General features: G+C 39.0%; 1 protein-coding gene across 3 annotated transcripts in view; it reads right to left on the reverse strand.

Annotated features, from left to right (window-relative positions):
- Chd1 (chromodomain-helicase-DNA-binding protein 1) overlaps nucleotides 1-25843 on the reverse strand; it is a 447987-nt gene that overhangs the window by 263299 nt on the left and 158845 nt on the right. For all 3 annotated transcript variants that reach the window (XM_067135606.2, XM_067135608.2, XM_067135605.2), the window contains exons 8-9: nucleotides 20636-20795; nucleotides 5303-5544 (exon numbers count right to left, since the gene is read on the reverse strand). In XM_067135606.2, coding sequence (XP_066991707.2) covers nucleotides 5303-5544; nucleotides 20636-20795 — 402 coding nt within the window. The remainder of the gene's footprint in view (nucleotides 1-5302; nucleotides 5545-20635; nucleotides 20796-25843) is intronic.

A 25843-nucleotide genomic window follows, 5' to 3' on the forward strand; every position in this document is an offset into this window, starting at 1 on the left:
TGGTTTGTTTAGGCATTCCTCACAGTACGTTGTCACCTGCTTTCTTTTCTTGTCAGCGTCTTTCGATGTGCCACATTCTCGCTGAGCTTTATAGCAAACCATGCATCGTCTTCGAACTTTTCTGGTTGGCCCTTCCATCTTTGAGAGAGTGTGCACACGTCTCCTCACAGGACTGATGATATATATATATTTTTTTTCTATTGGCTTTACGTCGCACCGACACAGATAGGTCTTATGGCGACGATGGGATAGGAAAGGGCTAGGACTGGGACGGAAGCAGCCGTGGCCTTAATTAAGGTACAGCCCCAGCATTTGCCTGGTGTGAAAATGGGAAACCACGGAAAACCATCTTCAGGGCTGCCGATAGTGGGGTTCGAACCCACTATCTCCCGAATACTGGATACTGGCTGCACTTAAGCGACTGCAGCTATCGAGCTCGGTAGGACTGATGATAGGTTCTGTCTGTGGTCCAACCAGATTTCTTGCGACCTTCTCTTGAAATTGCAGTAGTGGCATTTTTTTTTTTTTTTTTTCACAGACGTCATGGTGTGAAGTATCCAAGCATTAACCAAGGCCCTCCCAATGATAACGTCTAGGGCTACTTTCCTGTACCATTTTAAACCTTTCTGTAGACCTGAATAATAGGAAGACATCCGATTGCTGAAATTGACCCCCTTTTTAGCTCCATTGTAATCAAGAACAGAGAGAGGCTTCCTGACAGGTTCACTGTCTCTGTTTTTCTTTCCAGAGACTACCAGACAATTACTATGGCCCGGCAGTGTTGAAAGCATTAGAACAGGTCGCTTGTCAACCCACTTGATAACTCGAGTACCATTCTGACACATCTTACCCACCACCTCTCCCTTCTTCATTTTCTGTTTCATTATCATCGGTACTCCACGTCTATTACTATGAAGGATCCTACACACAAATGTTTCGTTCCTCAGAAGTTCTTCTGCCAGAGGCACACTGGTGTAGAAATTTTCAGCATAGAGGATACGTCCTTCATTTAAGAATCCAAATAGAAGCTCCATTACAACAGAATGTGGATGACCGACTCCACTTTCACTCTCACTGGATTTTCCAGCATAGATCTTAGTTCTAACAGTGTAGCCTTCTTTCATACAGAGTTTATAAACCTTAACTCCATATTTGTGAGTTTTGTTAGGAATATACGTTCTGAAAACTAAACGGCCTTTCCAACGAACCATAGTTTCATCTATAATCATTTCCTTCTCCATTGTCAAGGCATTCTCAAAATTTTGGTTTAATTTATCAAGGAGGGGTTGGATTCGATAAAGACGATCACCTGGTTGTTGGTTAGCTTCGTTGTCTGTGAAGTGCCAGAATCTCAAGAGGAGAAAGAAACAATCCCGTGGCATTGCCTGTCTAATAAGTCGCACATCATATAAGTCATTCTTAGACCACTATGAGTTAATAGTTGGGTAAGGAAGAAGACCCACACACATAATAATTTCTAGAAACTGTTTCATTTCCTCAACATTAGTTTCCTTCCATTTCAAACTTCTGGACTTACTTTTCTCATTATGACTGTTTAAATTGATTGGCATACCTGTTGGTTTCCTGAACCATCATTTCTAATAGGCTGTCATCCACGAAGTGAGAGCATATATCAATGGGCTGTCCCTCTTCTAACTGTAACTGAACCTTTGCTTCCCCAGAAAAAACAGTAAAGCCTAAAACATTCCTGGTTATATCACACCAACTGCAGTCTGATTTAACTGGTTGTGTTTTAACTTGTTTACTGTCACTTTCACTGTGGCTATCATGTACATCTGTGTCGGATCCAGAGGACACTGATGAAGATGATGAAACTGACTATGAAAACCTGGGATCCTCAATATCACTACATTGGATATCTTCATCTCCTAAAAGATCCTCAATATCCGACTCCTCTAATGGTTTCTCTAATCGAGATCTCCTGGCTCGTTGTGAAGAGTCCGAAACACTCTCTGGGTAGCTGAAAAAATCTGCTAATCTACATTTCATCTGAAACAATTCACACACATTCCTTAGCTTTCTATGCTCATAGTTGAGAAAAAGATGATGAAATCTGTATATAAGTAATGTTCTTACCGTGATGCTGCATAGAAAAGATGCCCAATTGTATATCCTGTAGTTACCTCACACGATGACTAGGGTATTCACACGCTGTCACAGCAAATTTCCGCCAGCCTACAATGATGTCTACAGCATGATAATACTCGATCAACAATGTATGGCCCCTAAACATTGAGCGGGACGTCTAGGAAAAATGCGAGGCACCGGTGACTTGTATAGCAAATCGTAAAAGCTGCATTACATCCATGCGTCATGAGTCACCCGTGCCTCATGGTGTAAGGTAGTTGTTAAACGTACACCTATGCCACAGAACAACATAGGTACAACCCGCGACTCGCTGTCGTACTGTTACGCAAAGTTATCACCGTAGCAGCATAGGAATAAAAAGTGAATTTTTGTCCAGCACCACATTTTTGTGCTGTACAAGTCACATGCGACTCGCAAAGCAGGGAACGTGTTAATAATCCCAACCCTATATCTATAGAAACTGAAGCAAATACAGTCCTGTCTAGGTTAGAATCATGGTTAAGGAAAAACAAATTAACATTGAACTTAAAAAAGACCCAATACATGGAATTCAAGGCATCTAACTACCATGACAAAACTGCAAAAAAAACATAACCTTATATTAAATGCAAATGCAATCGAAAATACATTGACCACAAAATTTTTAGGTGTCCATATAGATGAAATATTAAGATGAGATTGTCATATTAAAAAGGGAAGTCTCTGAGTTCTGTTTGTTTTGCCTTACAGATTTTGTCTAATAGTTGTAGTGAAGAATATGTTAGTATAGCATATTTTGGATATTTCCATTCAGTCATCACTTATGCTATTGGTCTCTGGAGCTGCTACAAATTAAATCTTGATGTTATTTTTCGAATACAAGAAACGAGCTATCAGAATTATATCGAGACATAACAGGTTAGATCATTACAGAACATTATTTAAGAGACTAAGGATACTCCCAGTACCAAGCATATACATCATGCAATGCATTCTACACTTGAAAAAAAAAAAATTGATCACTTCAGAAAGAATTTTGACAATCACAATTACCAGACGCGAACAAGAAATAATATTTTTATCAAGAACAAGAGTAAAACCATTGCCTTGAGACATGTAGACTCTGTTGGTATCAGATTGTATAATAAACTTCCAAATAAGATTAAAGATATTAGTCCCATCAGTTCATTTATCACAGCTTCAAAAAAATCTCCTGCTAAGTAGCTGCTTCTACAGTACAGAAGATTACATGATAAAGTGCTGATAATGATGCTATTACTTATTAACTTGTAAACGTTCTTAATATCTAGTATATAGCCTTAAAAATATGTTAATGTCACATTGATTATGTACATATTATTAACACCACATCAATAGATTTTAATTTTAATTTTGTCTTGTAAATATTGGTTATTAATATTATTGATTATTTAAAAAAATTAAGATGTGCTGTCCTAACGTTGAGGTATTTGGTGTTTCTGTTTTCTTCTTTTTCAAAATGTTCATTATTGTGCATATATTATTGTTAGTATTAGGAAATCACCTGACAACTCCTATACTGTTGGCATAATTCAAAATATGTAATTGTACAGTCTATGGAAGCTAAATACATGAATGAATGAATGAATGAATGAATCCCTTCAAAGAGACCTGAACGACGGACTGACTAAAGTGATCCTATGTGGTCATAAAAGAAGAAGAAGAAGAAGAAGAAGAAGAAGAAAACGTGGGCTAGTTGCAAAAGGAGACTCGCAGAACTTGACTGTTCAACAAAAATTTGCATGATAATCTCTAGTTACAGTGTGTTGTCAAGGTTGATGAGCTCAAAGCTTCTGGAATCAATGCCTAATAGTGAAAAGCAACTTATAAAATAGAAAGGAGGACATATTAGCTATCAGCATAGATTAAAGGTATGTACAGCCAAAACTGGTTAGGATGTTTTGTGGGGACCGAAAAAAAAAAAAAAAAAAAAAAAAAAAAAAAAAAAAAAAAAAAAAAAAGAGAGAGAGAGAGAAAGTGCTATAAAATGAAAAACAATTACGCTTTTAAATTTAAGGTTAGGTTTGAACGAAAAAATACTTACAAAGGAAACAAAGACACAAGTGTTTACAATTATAATTAATGATATAAATAAATAATACATTTTAAGAACACCAACATAGTAAAACATCCACGAAAACCGTTCTTAGACATGCAAACTATTATGTTTAAAGTTGTCATAGGAATGTCAAACATCTAGGTGATTTGCACAAGTTTCATGTGTGGATTAGCATCTGCTTCTCAATAAATAATTAATAATAAATAATTTTTCATTATTTGTAAACTGTCTAGCATTCTCCTTCTCCATAACTGAAAGTCCTTCAAACCACCATGCGTAAGTGTAGTAGGCCTAATTTATGTACGTTGTAACACAATTCACTTATGAACATAAAATTAAGCACCAACATGTAAGCTATATACATAAGTACAGTAGGCCTAATTTACGTACATTGTTACACAATTCACTTAAGAACGTAAAATTAAGCACCAACTCGTCACACGAGCTACTGTTGCACAGTTGACTTACAAACATAAAATTAAGCACCAACGCGTCACACGAGCTACTGTTCCGTGATCCAAAAAAACATATGCCCACATCAAAGACCGGCTTGAGACTGACACTCCCTGCAGCTGTACGCCGACAAACTAGGGCCATGAAATTAAGTTCTCTACCAAATCCTTACCCAGGTCAGTCATTGCAGACACATCGTGCGCTCAATGTGGTTGGGGACGCTAATTTACTTTTTTTTTTAATGGTGGGAGTTACGAACGTATTAAAGAGTGACGTGAATGTGCTATCCACATTTCTTTACTATGTATTTAATATGACATGGGACTTTGGGATGACTTAATAACCTAGGAAACATGCTAGAGGTGGACATCTTAACCAGTTTCAACTGTATTAGGGGAATAAGTGCAAAACAATATAAAATGTGTACATCGCTGTGTTCCAATTAATTTGCACAGGCCCATATAATGTAAGAGCAAGGTGAAAAGGTAGGACGTGTGTCCAGTTATTTTGTTCTTCCACCTTTTTTAGTCTGACATCGTTGTCCAATTTCTGCCTTTATTTGCTGGATAAAAAAAATAAAAAAAATAAAAAAACATGCAACTTTCTGTTACAAGTCAAATTCAAAAACTAAGTTGAAATAAAAGTCGTAACATAAGCACATACCTCATCTCCACCCATGTAAGAAGGCTGTGATTTCACAAGAATAAACTTCGGCCTATGTTTCAGAACTCGACAATGTTTCGATGGAGTTCTTTTTGAATCCTCTCTATCTCTGAATTCTTTGATTTTCTTAGGCCATTTTTTTATTATCAAAGAACCATCTTCCCAAGTAGCTTCAGAATATGGTAAACTTTCCCACTTCACATAATAGTCTGGATGAACACCTTCTGGCTTTTGATATTCCGCTAGAAAAGAAATTTTAGTCACAAATGTTAAATAATGACTAAAAAAATCTCTAAACACAATACTGCAAAACAATAATGTCTAATTTATACAATGCCAGTAGCTGGTATACCACTTGAACAGCAGGGGGGCACACAGCAACTGAAAAGACAGGTAGTTTATATTGTCTTTAACATAGTGCCAACAACAGCACACAGTTAAAGGTCTTGTCAAAATGTTCAAAGAGAGAAGAGCTTTACATTCAAAAGACAGTAAGATCCTTTGCTTTGGTGTAGTGTGATAAGTTACTGGAACTCTTGATTGAAGAGGGAAGGAGAAAACGATGAAAAATATGGATATGAAAGTGGATGTCTAAAAGAATTCTAAAAGCTTCAGCAGGAATCGTAAGAGAGCTATACCATCAAGATCATGAGTACAAAAGGTGAAGAGGCTTTCATTAACCCTATTTCAGGAACAATTACATTTAACAATGCCATTATTAGTGCTCTGATGGTAATTCTCAGTCCATGCCCTAGAGCGAACTTGTCGTCTGCACAAGGGAGCAGTGTAGAAGCTGATCCCAAAAACCAGCACAAATAGACCAAACAGGTCTTTCACATCAAGCATTCACAAACACTTAAACATTTTTTGGGATGATACTGACTATGATTAGCCCCCACACACTTACGATCCACTCGCAGATTACATGAAAGGATGGCCACTTGATTATGCTATGTTTTCATTTCCAATAGTTTTAACTAAAATGCTTTATGCACTGGCTGAACTGATTGTGGTGTCTGACCACTGCTGAGAATTTGAGACGAGAGAAACTGATGCCGTTTCCAAATTCTTGTGACAAAGCGATGAAATTTGATACTTAGTCTGAATAATCTGATGGAAGCTGCTGGCACAGTAATATCCTTCTCCGTGAACTTAGTCCATTTCAGCGTATAAAGCATTCTGGCCAACCTCTGCTTGCTTTAAAATCCTTCCCCGCAATACCCAAGATGATATGCAATTTCACACGCTTTAAATTGCACCATTTCGTGATGCTACTAATAAAATAATTATTCCTTTAAATGGAATTTTACATCAAAGCCAATCATACACGGCTGCACTTTGCATTTGCGACTTGCTACTCTCACTCCACTTTCTGCAGCATATTCTAACACATTCAACTTGAAGGATACTTGTTCTCTTGCTTATTTTCACTCCTGCCTGTGTACTAGACCCTTCAAAATGACACATTACATGTAGCCGTGTGGAACGTGGAGCCCGGAAGCTGGAAAGGCATTGCGAAATCTATGGTATGGGGACAGAGTGGCCAAGGCCAAGCAGAAGCACATGTTTAACTGTAAACAGAAATGCTGCACTTGTTGAAAGATTTTTTGCAATTATTATTATCCGATTACAGTAGAACCTTGATGCATCGTTCCCAGAACTATCATTTTCCTGTATTCACTGTTCAATTTATTCAGTCCCAAAAATGTTCCATATAAACCAGTGTTAAATTTCCCCACATCTGTTGTTTATTGAATTACCATTTTGTTGCATAGATCGTCAAAAAATATATGTCCTTGGCCACAATTTTCCCGGACTGATCATTTGTTCGTAAGAAAAATCGCAAAAGTATGTTTCAATTTAAAGCGACAACTTAATATTCTAGCATAGAATAGCGGTAACCTGTTAAACGAAAATGAAAGAGCGATTCCTAGTTGCTAGTTTTGAGTAAGGATCTTCTAGACTGGAGTGCAGGGTGCAGGTTATTCACGCACAACCATGCTTACCAGCCTTCTAGTGCCAACTCTTCTCCTCGAACCACTAACCGGCCGCTAGAAGTATTCTAGCCTTCTAGTGCCAACTCTTCTCCTCGAACCACTAAGCGACCGCTAGAAGTATTCTAACTTATCTAGAAGAATTAAAACAAAGGCACTGCAACTCAGATTTGCCACCATTTTTTTTGTGTTGCTATTGGCTGGTTAGGACTGCCACATTTGTTAATAAAAAAGAAAATTGTGCAATTTAAAATAGTCATGGCATGCACTGGGTACTTCTTAATAAGTCACAGGATAACTGAATGCGTCGTACCTTGTTGAGTGGGATGCTAAAGGCCTGTTGACCACTTTATAGCCCCCTGTCATGCCACAAGCTAGATGTAAACAATACAGACCAATAGTCTTTTCACTAGCCTGGTCTTGTAACTAGTGCCTAAGTTGACAGCCCCGCATCGCCCCATGTGATATCATCTGAAACGCGCCGTGTTGAATTTCTAACCCCTGTGACATCGTCCGAGCCATGCCGTGTTGGATCTCTAATCTATCTTCCGCGAAAGGTCTAAAGAATCTATATCAAAATGCAGGTTATCGCCATAATATCCACATATAGCATTAATTGGCAATGAGAGAACTGACTTTTAAAGGTTTTCAATTATTATGAGATGAAAAGTGAAAAGAAACATTTTAAAAGCACATTTTTTTATTTTCAACGTGATTACCGTGGTTGAAATATTTTGATGTGGTTATGTATAGTCCGGCTCCGTTGCTAAATGGTTCGAGTGCTGGCCTTTGTCCAAGGGGTTCCATGGTTAATTCCAATGGTTCAGGGACTGGTTGTATGTGCCGACATCAGCATTACAATTCGTCATAGGTGGAGCCGCATTTTCATAGACGTGCAGGTCGTCTATCAGGTCTTACGTCGTGTTCTGCCTACCATCATTTCTAGCTATACTTTACCTTGTCTTGTCCATGGTAGTAAATATCTGTTCTCCATCACGAATACAGGGTGTACTGTATTTTAAGTTAGATTTACTTTTACTAGAGCTCAAACTGAGCAAGCCTGCGATCCACTAACTACCTCGGGGAAAGATTACCGGCGTGGTATAAAAAAGGTGTATAGTACACAATGTGTCCAAGGTCACAAAATACCATAAATGTGTCCGCCTGCTTCACAGAAAGCCTACAGAAGAAATATTTGCCACAGCCCTAACATTTATTAGGCTGGATCAATAAATACAGCACTGACAGCACTTTCCTCACCCATCTTTCAAGGATAGTTTATAATGTGTTCGTGCAAGTTGAAAATGTAGTGAGACAAAAACTCTCCTGTGAACATGAACATGTTTGGACAGTTTAAACAGTCATCATCATTATCATAGAATCCCACCAGCATGCTGGGTACAGTGGTGTTGAACGAACCTTCACCATCGTTGTCTGTCAAGAAATGCCTTCTCTCTCACCACTGACTGTTCCCCCCCTCTTCTCTCCACATCGTCTACCAAATGGTGTAGCCATCTCTTCCTAGGTCTTCCAACTGGCCTTCTTCCTTCAACTGTTCTTTCTAGGTATGCACGTGATATTCTTGTGCCAGGCATTCGCTTTATATGTCCATATCATGTTAGTCTCTACTAGTCCACTTCCAAATCCATTCTGTTGTCATTGTTCCATACACAGTCCTTGCGTGCTTTTTGGAGAGCACGTTATAGAAATTTCACTTCACTATTAATTCAAAAGAATTAGGGTGCTGTGATGACCATGTTGTAGACATTATCCCTAAACTCGTATGAAGTGTTGATTTTATTTTGAAACAAGGCAGATGAGAAAGGAACTGAACTCTTATAAGACCACAAAGTATACCCGGAAGCTATTTAAACTATCTGACAACTGACTTCTGGAATGATAAGCAAAAGCATAATATTTTGCATTCAATGATTGTCTTCTATTCGTAGGCTGACTTGTAACCTCAAGCTCACTTACTACTGGAAGAGCCACCTAGTGGAGGAACCAATGAACTAGGGGAGAGATCACATTTTTACCTTCAAATCGCTATGGGTTTAGTAAGCCAGCAATTCAAAATAATTAAAAACTTCTGCTTTCAAAACAAACAATGGAAAGTTGCCAAGAGTTCTAGGTTTCTGAAAAAAAAAAAAAAAAAAAAGTACTGGCCTGTTCAATTCCGCAACTGACCTCAGGAGCTGAAATTCGCCAGCCTCGTGTCAGTACATTTACTGGGATGTAAAAGAACTCCTGTGGAACAAAATTCTGGCACCCTAGCATCTCAAAAAAATTATAAAATGCACTTAATGGGACGTAAAACCAATAACATCATTATTAAGAAAAGGGATTCTCACAAGCTTACACAATATTCGCGTAGCTGGGATGACAGAAATGGTACAGTGATTGACTGCATCCTAACAGACCAAGAGGTATGGAAACTCATACATGATGTAGAAGTCATTCCAAGCGAAATTTCTATGGAGAATACAGATTATCAGTAACTGATATGAGAAAGAAATTACCAAAACATTATCATCATTTCCCATTATCCAGCTGTAGCCAGGTAGGGGCAAATATGGTTCCTCTCCACTTTCTTCAGTCTTACCACCACTCCTCCTCCAACAAGTGTCCCAGTCCAGGTCTCTTTCTCTAATACTGCGTTGGATTGTGTCCTTCCATCTCAATTGTGGTCGTCCACGGCCTCTCCTTCCTTGCATTTCCATCACCTTTTTTGGCATTCTTTCATAATTCATTCGCTTTATGTGCCCAAACCATCTTAATCGGATCTTCTCTATTCTATCATTCATTCTTTCCCCACTCCAATTTCTTCCCGGATTTTCTCATTCCTTATTTTGTCTCTTCTACACTTCTGTATCATACTCCTCACGAACTTAATTTTGGCTGTCTGTATTAGACTCTTATCCTTCTTTGTCATTGTCCAAATTTCTGCTCCGTGACTTGTTACAGGTACGTTCTTCGCTTTCAGTAACGTCATTCACCAACAGATAGGTCTTCCCAGCGGGTCGCCAGCTTCAGGGATCCTTGCGGATATTTATATCGATCATTTAGAACATTATCACATCATTGGCAAGATTAACGGCATTCAACACTGGACACGCTTTGTCGATGATGACACGTTTGTTATTTTAGATTCCTGTGTTACTAACAGCAACGCAGTTCTTCAATTTGTCAACTAAACTGACCCGTACATAAAATTCACCAGAGTCAGAAAACAACAAAGCCCTCAATTACCTGGACATAACCATTATGCGCAACTGCAACAACACTTCATCCTTTAATATATACAGAAACCCACCCACACCATCCAACAAACTTCTGTGCACGCAGACATACAGAAGAAAGCAGCTTACCCGCATGATACTCAGAGCATTAACTGTCCCTTTATCCCAAAAGAATTACAAAAAAGAAATTAATACAATTTACATATTGTAGAATACGACGGTTTCAGTAGATCTTTCAGCAGAATCATCAATAAATATAAGAGCAGACCCAAAACTACCCTAGAAAAAGATTCCACTCCTAAAGAAAAGTTATCCACATTCACTTTCAATAATAGTAGCATTTACCAAATTTATAATATTAAAAAAAAAAAAAACACATCAAAATAGCGTGTAGAACCTCCCACACCAACTCCAAACTCATTTTCAATCCACACACTGTCAACAATAACAATAATAATAGATATTTGAACTCCGGAGTTTACAAATAAGAATGCCAATCCTGTAATTCCAGCTATGTAGGTCAAACAGGCCGCAATTTTGTCATAAGATACGCCGAACATTGCAACGCTCTTAAATATAAAAGTTTTTCAGCTATGAGTGAACATCATAAAGCAACCAGCCACAAATACACATCAATAGATAAAGATCTTAAGATCTTGCATAGTGAGCAAAAAGGCACCTTACTCAACGTTCTCGAGAGCATCCACATCAATTTAGATCAGTTTATGAACCCCTCTCACAATTTAAATGAAATCAATGAAAAAAGAATATTCTATAGGTGGGCCGGCGTAAGACTGCACATGACAGCTGCGTACAACGTTGGTCGCACTGCACGACACGTGAGTTTTCAAAAATATTGGAGAAATGCTTTTAATGTCATCGCAATAATACATAATACGAATTAAATCGGCCGGCAAAAATCGAACTTTCAACACACCGATTAAGTTTACAATAACATATTTCATCACACAAAATGATATAAGATACATATACTACTAAGTTCTTATTATGGTGATGTTAGAAAATACAGGAGAAATCGGCCGACAAGAATCTCACTTTAAATACACAACCTTGTTTCTTCCATTACAGACTGGAACTTCATTGATGGTTTCCACTATGGTCACTTACAGTTTATAATGCACCTGTAACTTCCTTAACGCAGATTTTCAATTTTGTCACTGCCCTCCCGACCATTTAAAATAAGGCAATACACCTAGCCAACATTGGGAAAAATCTTCAAGAACAGGACCGCTAAATTGAGAAGAAATTGAGAATGCTGCTATTCTAAAATTTTAAATTCATCAGGGTTTTTCCATCACTTATCACATACATTTCACCTGGCATGTTATCTCCTATCAAACTTGGTTTCTCAAGCTTCTCCAACCCCCTCCTAGCCATTCATGGTGACGGTGTTTCTACAAAGATAGACTGTCAGCCTGAATTTTCAACACAGTCATTTTGTCTTATTTTTTAATTGTTATCAAACTAAAATTTTTAGGTTAAGAGGTCAGCAACCTCAGCATTAGCACTTATTGTTTCGTTTCTGTCTGTATCATTTATTTTATTTTCTTAGTTTTAGCACACTTTTTAGATTCAATTATGTTTTATATTAACCTTTTTTCACTGAATTTGTCTCAGCGAGTTATTTATTGCTTCATCTGGTGATTTAAATATTGTATATCGTTATTGTTTTTATTTCCATCATATCTCTTTTGTTTTTTCGTTTGCTCCTTCATTATGTTTTTAGCACGTTTTTAGATTGTATTATGCACATTACTTTAACCACCCTTATTTCAATGAAGATGGCTCAAACAAGTCAAAACATGTTTGAATTTTATTGTTTTGTATTGAATTAGGAGGATACATTTAATTTTTCCTTTGTAAAGTAAAACGTATTACGAAGGGTAGCGGGTAGAGACCCTCTTTGAGTCAGCTCTACTTCAGGGAGTGGCGACTCTTCCCACGTGAGTCCCACAGCACACTGACCCAGTGTGTTACATCTGGTAAGGGTCCCAGCTCAGGGTGATGAGCAAAGACCTCAACTGCATTTACGGCAGAGAAGATGGACTTTGGTATGGGGTAAGTGGCAGAGGAGGCAGCCTAGTGCTTGGGATTAATGGAGTGCAGTTACCAAAACTACTCTGAGTGTCTGAACCATAATGGGCGGGTCAGAGTCAGCGTCTGATCTCCATGTTAGGAGTGGCTGTGAACCTAACTCCTCTGAGGCTAACAACCTCAGTTGTATCTCTTGTCGATGCCCAGGCATTGGCCCCAAGCCAAAATCATTTGACTCAGCATGATGAAAAAATCTAGCATAGGCACTACCCAAGGTGGCAAGCAATCCACCGTTGTCAAGAACAACGTCAGTGAGCCTTTGGATTCTGGGGAGCTCGCACCAGCATGTAAGAGAGTAACTCACTTTGCAACGTTCAACGTCAATTCACGCCTTAAAGTTGGAAAACTTACCAATCTGACCAATACCTTGGTCCAAACAAGACATCGTGATAACAGCATTACAGGAGACCAGATTCACAGGTAAGTCAGCTTTTGAATCACAAGGGTAAAGGATTCGGAAAGGAAAACCAGGCAAGAGAGTGATGAAAAGTGTCCCTCATTGGAAACAAGTTTTATAATCAATAAGCGAATCCTAGGAGTAATCATAGATTCACTTCCAGGAACGGCAGGATTTTCACCCTTTCCTTCAAAGGAGCAAATAAGCTCTACACGCTAGTCAACGCAAATGCACCTACAAATGAGAGCAACAAGAAAGACCCGGAGAAAGTAGAGGAATTCTAGGAAAACTTGGAGGAAACTATATCCAAGGTACCAACCAACAATGTGATTATACTCCTTGGGGATTTTAATACACAACTGGGGAAGAAAGGAGATTCAGAGCCATCATTGGAGACTATCCAGCCCACAAAAGGACTAATCAAAATGGAGAGCGATTGATAGAGTTATGTAGGAGCTTCAATCTGGTCATGAAATCTACAGCATTCAGACACTTCCCAAGAAAACAGAAAACATGGATATCTCCCAACCCCAACCTAGGAGAGTTCCAGATTGATCACGTAGCAATCTCAAAACATGCGAAAAAGGAGATCCAAAATGTCAAAGTCCTGAGGGGTGCAAATTTAGATTCAGATTACTTCGTCTCCAAGATCAAAGTCAAGATCATTCCAAGATCCCAGGAAAACAGAAACACAACTTGAACAACAAAGTTTGACAGAGAAAAATCTCGGAATGCATAAAGATTTTGCAACAGAATTAAACAAAAGACAGTACCAGGGATGGGAACAGTTAAACGAGGCTATGATTGATTCTGCAAGAGAAAAAGAGGAAACACGCATGGTGGTCATCTGAATGTGGGCCGAAAGGCGGTTTACCATTGAAAAATCTCGGAATGCACAAAGATTTTGCAACAGAATTAAACAAAAGACAGTACCAGGGATGGGAACAGTTAAACGAGGCTATGATTGATTCTGCAAGAGAAAAAGAGGAAACACGCATAGTGGTCATCTGAATGTGGGCCGAAAGGCGGTTTACCATTCTGCACCGATATTTGTTGCAGAAAGGGAACGAGATACGGAAGGATGATACATGGCTGGTTCGAGCACTACACATTTGAGGACTGGTTTTTCAACCATTTCCTTCCCCACGCCAAAGCTCTACAAGGACCAAAGGACAACCTTGCGTCTTACTTTGTCCCAAGCATTATTGAAGTCTTCATGAGAATAATATTAGTTTTGTGTGTTTAGTTCAAACTCTACACATATTTGTCAACCCCTGGATGTTGCAGTGTTTAGATCTGTTAAAGTGAAGTGGAGACAAATATTGGAGGAGTCGAAAGTGAAAAATTCGCATCTGAGAGGGTTCCCAAAGAATCTTTTTCTACCATTACTGAGAAAGCTTTTCGAGAACTTGTCAGAGAAACTCCAGAACTCAATGAGAAACAGATTTGCTGCTTGTGGGAAATTACCCGTAAGGTCCCCTTCTTCAACATCATCAGAACACAGCAGAGCTAGTCAAATCCTTTCAGATTCACTTCTGGAAATGCTGAAAAGTATGAGGTACAGGGAAGGAACATCTTAACAACCCGGCCGCCTGAGGATAAGCAGTGACCCTGGAAGAAGCATAACTGAAGCAGATTTTGAGAGCTGTGAAGGAAGTTCAAGAAATGCAGTGTCGAAGATAATCCAGTCCCAGAGGCGACTGCTGGGACTTTTATAATTGCCAGATTCCATGGTAAGAAGAGGTTCTACCATTCTGCATGTCAAGTTACATCACAACTCAATGAAGATGAATTTGAAGCAGTAGGGCTTAAGTGTGTAACAAGTGACAGAGATGTGTTTGTCAAAAATGCTGAAGACATATTTGAAAGATCTATGGATGTCATAATGACTGTTCTTCCAACCTCAAAAGTGGTTGGCACAAAAGACCAATGCAAATACAGTTTTCCGTCACCTCTTCAGGTGGATGGATAGATGGTAAACATGCCTTAGATGAGGATAAAAGAGTGATATAGTGTGTATGAGTGAACATTTTGTGTCCAACATTAACATTTCCAAGGCCAAGATTGGACTAACCAATTTTATTCACTGAAAATATGTAGGTGTCCCATGTTGCCCAGTTATAAGGTTCAACTGCAGACAGCATCGTTTTATTTAACTTTGAAGTGGTTTTATTAATTTTTTGTCAAAGTATGCTCAAAACATATTCATTACAATCTCATTAAAGATTACAAAATGAATGTTCTGTTGTAGCATTTATTATAGCAGTGTTATATACCTTTAAAATGTGAAACTGTCCAAAATAATATAACACCAAGGATAAAAATCTTTCTGAACCAACTGAAAGAGAAGAATTTAACAAGAAAATCTGTACGCTTCAAAAAGATGATATTTAATCCCCGTCAATGAAGAATGGAACACGTTCAAGAAGACAATGGTTGAGATGGTTGAGAAAGTCTGTGGGCGGCAGAGCTAATTCAGAAAATGTGAAGAGCTATCACTGACAGGAATCACATGAAATGAGCTCTGTACCGAGCGAGAATCCAAGGAAACCGAAGTGTAATAGAAGAGAAACTAATTGCTTACCAAGAGAGCAGGCTGCAGGTCAAAGGAATTGCGGAAACTGGAAAAGAGAATTGTAAGGATGCCTCTGCCATTTGTTTTACATTGCACCGACACAGATAGGTCTTATGGCGACGATAGGATAGGAAAGGCCTAGGAATGGGAAGGAAGCAGCCGTGGCCTTAATTAAGGTACAGCCCCAGCATTTGCTTGGTGTGAAAATGGGAAACCACGGAAAACCATCTCCAGGGCTGCCGACAGTGGGGTTCGAACCCACTATCTCCCGGATGCAAGCTCACAGCCGAACGTGCCCCTAACCGCACGGCCAACTCACCCGGTATTGTAAGGATGATTTGGCAAAGAAACTGGATCAAGAAGGAAATACCAAACTTTTGTATTGCATGATCAACAACCAGAGAAGTAATTCTGAAGCCACCAGAGCAAAAGAGCTCCTAAATAGAGTATGAGTAGGGGGCAGATGTTGTTAAAATGCCACCTTTTATCCCTTTGCATTAGGACATTGCTCAGTAGTACAAAAACTCATTCTGTGATACAACAAGCGATAACAACACGTTTCTATTTTGCATTTTTTATTTTTTTGGGATGATCAGTCATTATATCAACTTTCTAGAACAGGGCCTCTCAGGGTGCACTGCACAGCACAAGGTACAGGAGGCAACTTCACTAGGTTGACCAGAGTGCAAACCCCCACTCCTCTTTCCCTACATCTGCCTCACCCGTTCGGCTTGTCTGCACTTTCTTCACCTTCCCCACTGATTCTCCCCTCACTGTGAAATGTTTATGTGTGGTGAGTGGAGACACTGTTGCATGGGACAATGTTACAGGTGTTAAAAAACTCTTCTTTCACTTTGGTTTGAACTCACAATTTATCTTCTCTAGCTCTTCTTTTCCTTTTCCATTATAATAGTTCTGGAACAAGGGTTCAGCTGACAGAAATTCTGAGAGTGTTCTTGAAATTATAATCAGAAATACTCACACGCAGTCTAGTTTTTGTAGAAGTCAAAACAGGAAAAAAGCTTTCACATATGCACGTGGAACCAAACATACAGATAATCTTAGCTGCTTCTCGATGCAGCTTAGGAAAATCTTCCATCGACAAATTCTCGTATAATTCGAGCAAAGCCTTTGCATTGAAAGATATCTTTTTGAAGATCACGTAATTCTTGTCCCACAGATTAAGCATTTGGCTTTATCGTTACGACTGAGAAAAAATACGAAAGTTCCCAGTTCGACTGAAATGGATTTTCGGAAGCCTTTGCTTTCTTCGAAACTGGTTGCTCCATTATTATGTTGTTGTCTTGCGCTTATCTATTTCACTGATAAACAAGCTGTCTTATCACCCAACACTTCGTCGCTCTCAGCACACTACATCATCCGAGTCAAGCAGAGACAGACTGATGCACAGTGCACGGAGCCTCTGCGCCTCGGTTTGCACGCATGATATTTTGGGTGTTTGAGAGGCCCTCTTTTAGAAGGTATAAGGTCAATAAATAGCATTTTTAGATCATTTAATTTTTTATGCATGTATTTTTGTCAGACTGATAAAAGTCCACAGCAACAACATAAACAATTATAAAATTTTCTTACATATGGTGAAATTTGCTAAATATATTTCACAACCATGCAAGCTGACCAGCAGTTGTTTCTAGGTAAGAAACAGTAAGGAAAGGATTTATACCTGTGAATCTTGTTTCCAAGATATGTGCAGGAACACAATACAGAACTCTGATAATTAGGAGAAAGTGTTTCATAACAAGTCTCAAGCACAAGAGATGCAGCAGACCTGTTTTGACCAGTCAAAGAAAAATTACCTCTTGAAACTCTCGGCATGTTCCATGTCGTTGTGGTCGCTCATATATTGGCATGACAAAGTCCTGTTAGCAACACGGTAAAAGAACACATCAGATCAGTGAAGACTGTCACTCTTTCATCTACATAAAAAAATGCTGTAAGCCAGTCTGCCATAGCAGAACACTTATACAGTAGAGATAATCAAAACCTCATTGACGAGGCGAGGCCTGTATGCTCGTCTTACAAGGAAAGCCATAGACAGAGCTGTACCCAAATAACTTTAACGGGAAAGACAGTTCATGTTGCCAAATACATGGAGACCCCTACTACAGAAACAAATATGTAACACCACCACAGCACAGTACAACACACTCCAGAAACTGTCGGCAGAGGGCGCTGAGGCTGTTATGTCCCTCCCGACCACCACAGCACAGCACAATGATCCCTAAGTCCAGTTAGTAGGGGCAGGGAATGATGTGGTTGTGACTTTCATGTTCCTTGAAGAATTTCTATGCTCTCTGTCAACAGCAGAACTTAACATGCTTTGCCCTGACGAAAGCCAATGAAATTTGGCTGAAAGCTCAGCTTTCTTGTTAAAACTCGTTAATATAAACTGGCTTTTTTCCAGATTCATTCATTCATGTCATTTCGGTCAACTAAGGATCATGCCATTTCAACTGTCTCCTTCCCCGGGCTGTAACATTTGCCCAGTACTCCCGCATTCGTTGCCAGTGTTATTCCTTTTTTCCTTCGGTCCATGCCTTCCCTGTTTTCAGCTTCAGCTTTTCTTGGAAACTCTTGTGGTCTGAAGTTTCTTCTTAAGTGAGTTGCACTCCAGTATATCATCATGTATGATGCCCACCTCTTAAATATCTATCTACCTCACTGAACCAGGCCTCATTTGTCTTCTTATCTTGGAAGTAGGTGAAGATCTGCTTGGTTGACCTTGCAGGGCTCCTTGTCACGTGATTATAGAAGGCAATCTTCCTCTTCGACATCATCTTTAATCCAGATACAATATTTATTTACTTTAATAAACAACTTTGTTCGTCACTGTATACTTTAAGTATTGATAAGGCAGACACAATAAAGACCCCTTGTGTACTATAATGGTCATAGTCAATATGGACCATCTTGGACGAAGGAAATGGCCAAATTTGTCGATTACAGCTTAGTATGATCACATTCTTCATAGCCCTGAAAATGTTCTTCGTCATCCCTTGTGAAAGGAAAATGATTTCCACCTTAGGTAAGAGCCTTTGCCAAAGGCAGCAGATCTGGGATAGTTTGTGCGATAACTGGAAAAGGCCTTGAATTGCTGAATTTCACAGGGTAAATTGCTCCTTCACAGAGCAAGACATCAGCCTCATTAACGTTAAGTTTTGCCTGCCAGTTAACAGTGAGATTGCTGGATAACCCAGTGAGACATAGCTTTCACTGTACCTGTGAATACACAACATAATATCACAGTTAAAATTGAAATAATTGATAAAGAGATTCAACCTATTCAATACAAAAGAATAAGAAATGTAGTGAATTACATTCCCATTTAATAATTGGTAGAAATGGTACCGGTTTCGACCTTAGTCCAGGTCATCATCAGCCGATTAAGACGGAAAACAATGCATAGGATCAGTAGAAGAGGCGATATAAAAATGAAATGGGGGTAGACACTGTAAAGACACTGTAAAGAAGTAGAATGCAAATCACTCAAAAGAAAACAGGGCGCAATTCTCTGAGTGCTGCGTGTGCTATGCTACCTTCAATTCTTGATTAAGATTATCTAATTCTTGTCTTACACCCTCCTCTACGTCGGAAATAGTGGTGGTACTGTCCATATCCCGAATTTCCAATGTAGTTCTAGGCGTCAAAACCTTTACTTCGCCATCATGTCCAAGACCGCCTTAAAGTGAATTTATTAAATTTTCTCTATTCTCCTTTTCCGTGGCCTTATTATATTCAAGAAGAACCACTCCAGATATAGTTTTCCAGATCGATCTAATACCAGCGCCACTATCTTCCAGGTTCACCTTGCAACGGATATCCTTCACCACATCTGCGAAAGTCTTGCCATACATCGGTTTAATAAGTACGGCTTCTGGGCGGCTTCTTATAGTTGAACGTTTCCGTTGCTCGTTCTTTTTAACAGTTTCAGATACTGGTACTGGTTCAGGTTGAGTACCTTCATCTTCCTTCTTTTGCCTCTGTTCCCTCTTCTTCTTCTTCTTCTTCTTGGATAACGCTATTTCCCACTTATCCTGTTCTACGTTTCTGTTTGTGGTGCTCTGTTCTACTTTCTCCTGAACGGGCAAATCCTTTTGCATTAATGCTCTAGTTGCTTTCCAAGCTTTTCTGTACGTAGATCCCGCATCTAGGGCTTCCTCCAATTTCTTTAAACCTTGCTGAATTTCCATCTTCATATTTTTCTGCTGAATTGCAAGAATACTTTTCAACAGGCCCCTGGCGATTTCCAGTTGTTCTTCCTCTTTTAACACATCCCCCATAATTTGTTGAGTAATATCAAGCCTCAAATTCGTTTTTGCATTTGTTCAATACTACTATTGCATGCATCATGCGTGCGCCCCACGTCCGTGATATTGTGGCCATGTTCCATAGATGATGAATTCAAATCCACAGAGTCACACTGGATTCCAGCTCCAGGCATTGTGCCGTATAGGGAGTCCAGCTGGCTGTGACTCAGGTCGCAGAGAAATATCTATTCTCTGTTATTTTCTATGATGAAACTAGGTAACCTAAAAAACGCAATTTCACTAACACACAATATCAATGTCTTGAACTTTTCACCCACTACCGTAGTTTATCCTGTTAAATATTGAAAGCACGTATATTAAATATTACTCATACTCACTTTCCATATCAATATACGGGTGATTACCAACGAAAGCTTCAATCATTGCATGCACAACAGACTTACTGATCTTGTCAATAATAATAATAATAATAATAATAATAATAATAATAATAATAATAATAATAATAATAATAATAATAATAATAATAATAATACAAGAGATAACATTTCCTGAGAAAGAAAATGGGCTATTCACGGGAAAAACTAGGAAAAAATTACATTAAACATTAGTAATATTCTACTGAAAACTGAGTGCATCAAAAGTACCACTTCTATTCAGTAGCAGGCTTCAATTTTGCAACTGCACACAGAAACAGAACTGAATTAGTATTCAACATACCTACCTATTATTCTCTCTACATGGTTATAGCTTTTTAAAAGTTCATTCTGAAGCTCCTGTTGGCATTCATAATACTCTATATCCTCAGGGGATGCAAAATTTTTCCATTTTGCCAATTCTTGTTCACGTTTAATGAAGTTCTCTAGCTTTTTAATGCCTTTTACCTGTAAATAAATAAATATATAAATTTAAATATATTTTCTGGTAACAAACGAAAGAGAAATTACATCAGCATAAACAATGGAAAAGATTATCTGCAAACTTGCAAGCATACAGCTTTTTTTAAAAAATTTAGGATAATACAAACATGAAAATAATAAAATATTTTCATCACATTTCTTTTCTTCTGGATCATAACAAAAAGAATAACAATATTAAATTTTATTCTTTTTAAGACTCATTAACAACTTATTCAGTTTTTTGGAGAAGCCGAGGTACCAGAATTTTGTCCCGCAGGAGTTCTTTAATGTGCCAGTAAATCTACCGAAATGAAGCCGATGTATTTGAGCACCCTCAAATACCAGCAGACTAGAACAGGATCGAACATGAAAAATTGAGCTCAGAAGGCCAGTGCTCTACCGTCTGAGCTACTCAGCCAAGCATGTATAATAACAAAACAATTTCACATGATTATAACTCAAGTCATTTCTTACAAGCCCAACACCTAGTCCACGCCATGGGAGATGGGCAATGGCAACACGTAGCGGAATGCCGGTACAGTTAAGTATAGTGCTTATGTGCGACCCATGAAGTTAGATCACTATAGGCCCTTCAGGGCTGAAGGTTAAAATGATTAAATTAAGCACCTTCCCATTAAGATTTTTCCCTCTTAATATGTTGTAAATTTGAAGTTCCAATTCCAATCACATTAAATATATACATTTTCTTATGTGCCAGCCCTGTCCCAGGCCCCTTCAGTTTTCCTTGGAAGGAATGACTAAGTCAGACAGATGAACTCCCAGCCGGCCCGAGGACATACTGCGGCCTCTTCTCTAATTTTCCCTTTCTCTGGTTTCCCTATGCGCCTTGCTGAAGGTTCAACAAGAATAATTCGTCCCTACCCGAGCCCTGAACATCTGAGTAATCCACAATCAGAATGAAAAAGGAGGCTAGCTATGAACAGTCAGTCAGTAATGGGAGCAGTTGGACTGGGATGGCATAGTACCGGTCATCAGTGTCCCAGTGGAGTCAGAGTATTGCTGTATATTGAATGAAGTACTATGTAGAAAACTTGGTGTGAGTACGTGGAGCAGTGTTAATTGTTGCTGTTGTTGTTTTTAGGAATATTGTAGTGCAAGCTAGCATGTTGAGTTGGGTGGTATAGTTGTTAATGTTAATTAGTATACTGTGTGGCGCAGCCATGGGAATTGACTGTGTTAGCTGTGCGAGCTGCGAACTTACTCTGGAGGTCAGCCAAGGAACAGTGTCATGTGCTGTGGTAGTGAACAGCCTTGTGCTTTTATGTGTCTCCATGCAGCTGCTGTGCAAGGTGACCGAACTTGTGAGTAAAAGTGAAAGTAAGGAGAGCTGTCAATCAAGATTAATGCCTAGAATTAGCTCTCTGTAAGTGTAAGATTGGGAAGTCAGCAGGAATCGATGACCTTCGAATGGAACAAATTAAGAACTTTGATCCTACTGCGAAGTGCTAGTTGATAGACCTCATGAACAACTGCATTCAGTCTTCCATGATACCCAAAATATAGAGGAAGGCTAGGGTTACAGCCATTCTAAAATCAGGCAAAGATAAAAATGACCCTAGAAGCTACAGACCAATCTCCTTATTGTGTCATCTTCGTAAGATTCTGCAGAGACTAATCCTCAATAGGTTGACTGATAAAATCGAGCCACTTCTGATTCCACAGCAAGCTGGTTTCAGGAGAGGGAAAAGCTGCACATCGCAGGTGTTGAAATTAAGTCAACACATACAAGATGGTTTTGAAAGCCAGAAAATCACAGGAGCTGCATTTATAGATCTCTCGGCAGCATATGATACTGTTAATCACCGAATTCTTCTAGGAAAGGTATATAGCATGACAAAGGACTTTCATCTGACTTGTGCCATTAGAAACCTACTACAAAATCGAAGTTTCTTCGTTGAGTTCCAGGGAAAAAGAAGCAGGTGGAGGATACAGAAAAACAGACTACCTCAGGGAAGCGTGTTGGCACCAATGCTTTAGAATATTTACACAAATGATCAGCCTCTTCCTGCCGGGACGAATAGTTTCATCTATGCTGATGTTTGTGTCATCACTTCTCCGGGGGATAACTTCGAGGTAATTGAACAAACATTGTCCAAAGCTCTAGACACTCTTGCTGGCTATTACAAGAAGAATCAACTAACACCAAACCCAACTAAGACGCAAACCTGTGTTTTCCATCTAAACAACAGAGAAGCTTCCCGAACTCTGAAGGTCACTTGGCAAGGCATAGCATTACAACACAATCCTACTCCGAGGTACCTCGGAGTCACTCTGGATCGTGCCTTAACCTACAGGAAACATTGTTTGAACATCAAGCAGAAAGTGGCTGCTAGAAACAATATTGTGTGGAAGCTAACTGGAACATCTTGGGGAGCACATCCAGACACAGTGCGGACATCTGCCCTTTCGCTATGCTATTCCGCAGCTGAATACGCATGCCCGGTGTGGTACAAATCTTGCCATGCCAAAGCAGTTGATGTAGCACTCAACGAAACCTGCCGCATTATTACTGGATGTTTCAGACCTACACCTTTGGAAAAAGTGTATTGCCTTGCTGGGATAGCACCTCCCGATATCCGCCGTGAAGTGGCAGCCAAGGAAGAAAAGAGAAAGGTGTTGACATCGGAAGCCCACCCTTTGTTTGGATATGAGCCACCACGCCAGCGGCTTAAGTCTAGGAAAAGCTTCTTGAGAGTAACCGGAACACTTGCAGGAACAGCGCAGCAAGCAAGAATTCAAGAATGGCGCGTCAGGAGTCAACATACGAGGATGTCAATGGATGACCCCAAAAGAGGAACTCCCTCCTGGCCATGTCACAGATTGGGTGAATTGGAGAGCACTGAATAGACTGCGCTCTGGTGTTACGCGGTGCAGGGAAAACCAGAAGAAATGGGGTTTCAAAGTGGACAGTACCTTGTGCGTATGTGGAAAAGAGCAGACCACAGCCCATTTGCTGCAATGTAGTTCATGCCCATTCAGCTGCACAACAGAGGACCTGGTTAAAGCGAAGCCAAATGCACTTGACGTTGCAAGATTTTGGGCTCACATAGTTTAATGTGGCTCTTCGTCATTGAAGTATTTATATTGTTTTATGTTTTTTCCTTATATTTAATTTTAAACTTATGTATGCTTCTGATACGATATAAATAAATAATGCCTGTCCCAGGTAATACTAAGTTATATTTATCACTTGTAATACCAGTAAGCTGGACTACCACCCCTGAGGAGGACAGAGATTTTGTAAATAGACAGCCATTAGTGGAGTGTGGTCATTAATGGCTGAAGATAATTGTGTGTATATGTGTGTATTAATTGAGGCATTAAAGAATAAATTAGATTGATAAAAAAGACAGGTTTTTATTCGTAACAATATTTATCACGTCATGAATTTTCACTATTACATTTTCCACATCCCTGAAAATGTTCTTTGTTGTCCCCTTGTGAATGGATAATGATTTCCAAGACAGCAAGCAGGCCAGGAAAGCTTGCCCAAAGAAGGGGAAAAGGTCTTGAATTCCTGAACTTAACATGGTAAATTGCACCTTCAGGCAGCATGTTCTTAGCCTCAGGAAAGTTCAGTTTTGAGTGCCGGTTATGAGTGAGAATGCTGAATAACCCAGCCACCCTATTTGTGGTTGTATTCTGCATTCCAGTCAGAATAATGTAAAACAAAAGCTAAACGTTTCCACCTATTCAATACTACTTATTGTAACCTTAAAAAAGTTACATATATTTGATGAAAATAATTTCGGTCTTGCTAGAGACCATCATCACTCAAAATCAAGTTAAGGCAAGACATGAATTACAGATAAAATTTATGAAGCAAGCGTGTATTGTTAAAATTCAGTGCAAGTCAAGTAAAGATTTTGATTGTTAAAACACTCATCATAACCACAAGTCTTGTGTAAGTTCTCTCTTTTTTTTTTTTTTTTTTTTTTTTTTTTTTTTTTTTTTTTTTTTTTTTTTTTTCAATTTAAAGAATGCACTTCACAGAAGACTAGATGAAACATTTAAAATACTAGCACTTAAAGTATCTTCTAGAATTCAGTTCAGCTGAAACAAGTGTGAACAGAATAATGTTGATGGGAAAGTGTTGAGATTTTAATTTGTTTCCAATATGGATCATTGAAAACATTGAAAGAACAAAAGCAAAGAAATAGAACAGAGCTGAGTTGTAGATGTGAGGTACAATATGGCCTAAGGTGGGGCTGAGGGATGTTGAATGGTGGGTGATTGCTGAACGGAATTTGGAGAAAAATAAAGAAGGGGCCTTATAGTACTTAATTTATTTTTATTGAAAATAGTAATTAATAGATAGCCTCCTTCCAACTCCCAGGCCTTTCCTCTTCCATCGGTGCCATAAGTTCTGTCTGTGTTGGTGCGACGTAAAGCCAATTGTAAAGGGGGGGGGGAACCACAGTAATTAAAACTGAGAGTTAAGTTTCCTATCAGTCAAACTCACAACCTGAGTTTTAAATTCTTTATCAACATACGTCGGCCGTCCATCTCACAACAATGTCGAGGTCTTTTTGCAGTTGCTCGCAATCTTGTAATTTATTACTCTATACAGTATAACATCAACCGCAAAAGGTCTTATCTCAGATTCCAGTTCTTCATACCCGTTCATTTGTTTTAGAAAGAACATGACCTTCAACAATTTGTATGTATACAGTATACAGTAAAAACCCGATTATACGTTCCCCTATTATTCATTCAAATTACGTGGTCCTACGAGCAACCTAATTAAATCACGCTGTAAAAATCCCACATTATCCATTCCTCAAAGAAATTATTTCTCGGATCAACTGTCTAAAAAAATCAGTCCCATCAATGCTAAATCCTCGATCGAGCGTTTTTCAAGAGACTGTATGTTGCGAAAGAACGATTACAGCATATTTACTAAAATTGGTGTTAACGTCCCGTCATTGCAATAATCAGAGCAAGCACTGCACTGGAAAAGCGATCGGCAGTGAACTTGCATAAGGGAGAATCTTAGCATTGCATTCGGGTGG

The sequence above is a fragment of the Anabrus simplex genome, chromosome 1, assembly GCF_040414725.1.
Source record: "Anabrus simplex isolate iqAnaSimp1 chromosome 1, ASM4041472v1, whole genome shotgun sequence".
Lineage (NCBI taxonomy): Eukaryota > Metazoa > Arthropoda > Insecta > Orthoptera > Tettigoniidae > Anabrus > Anabrus simplex.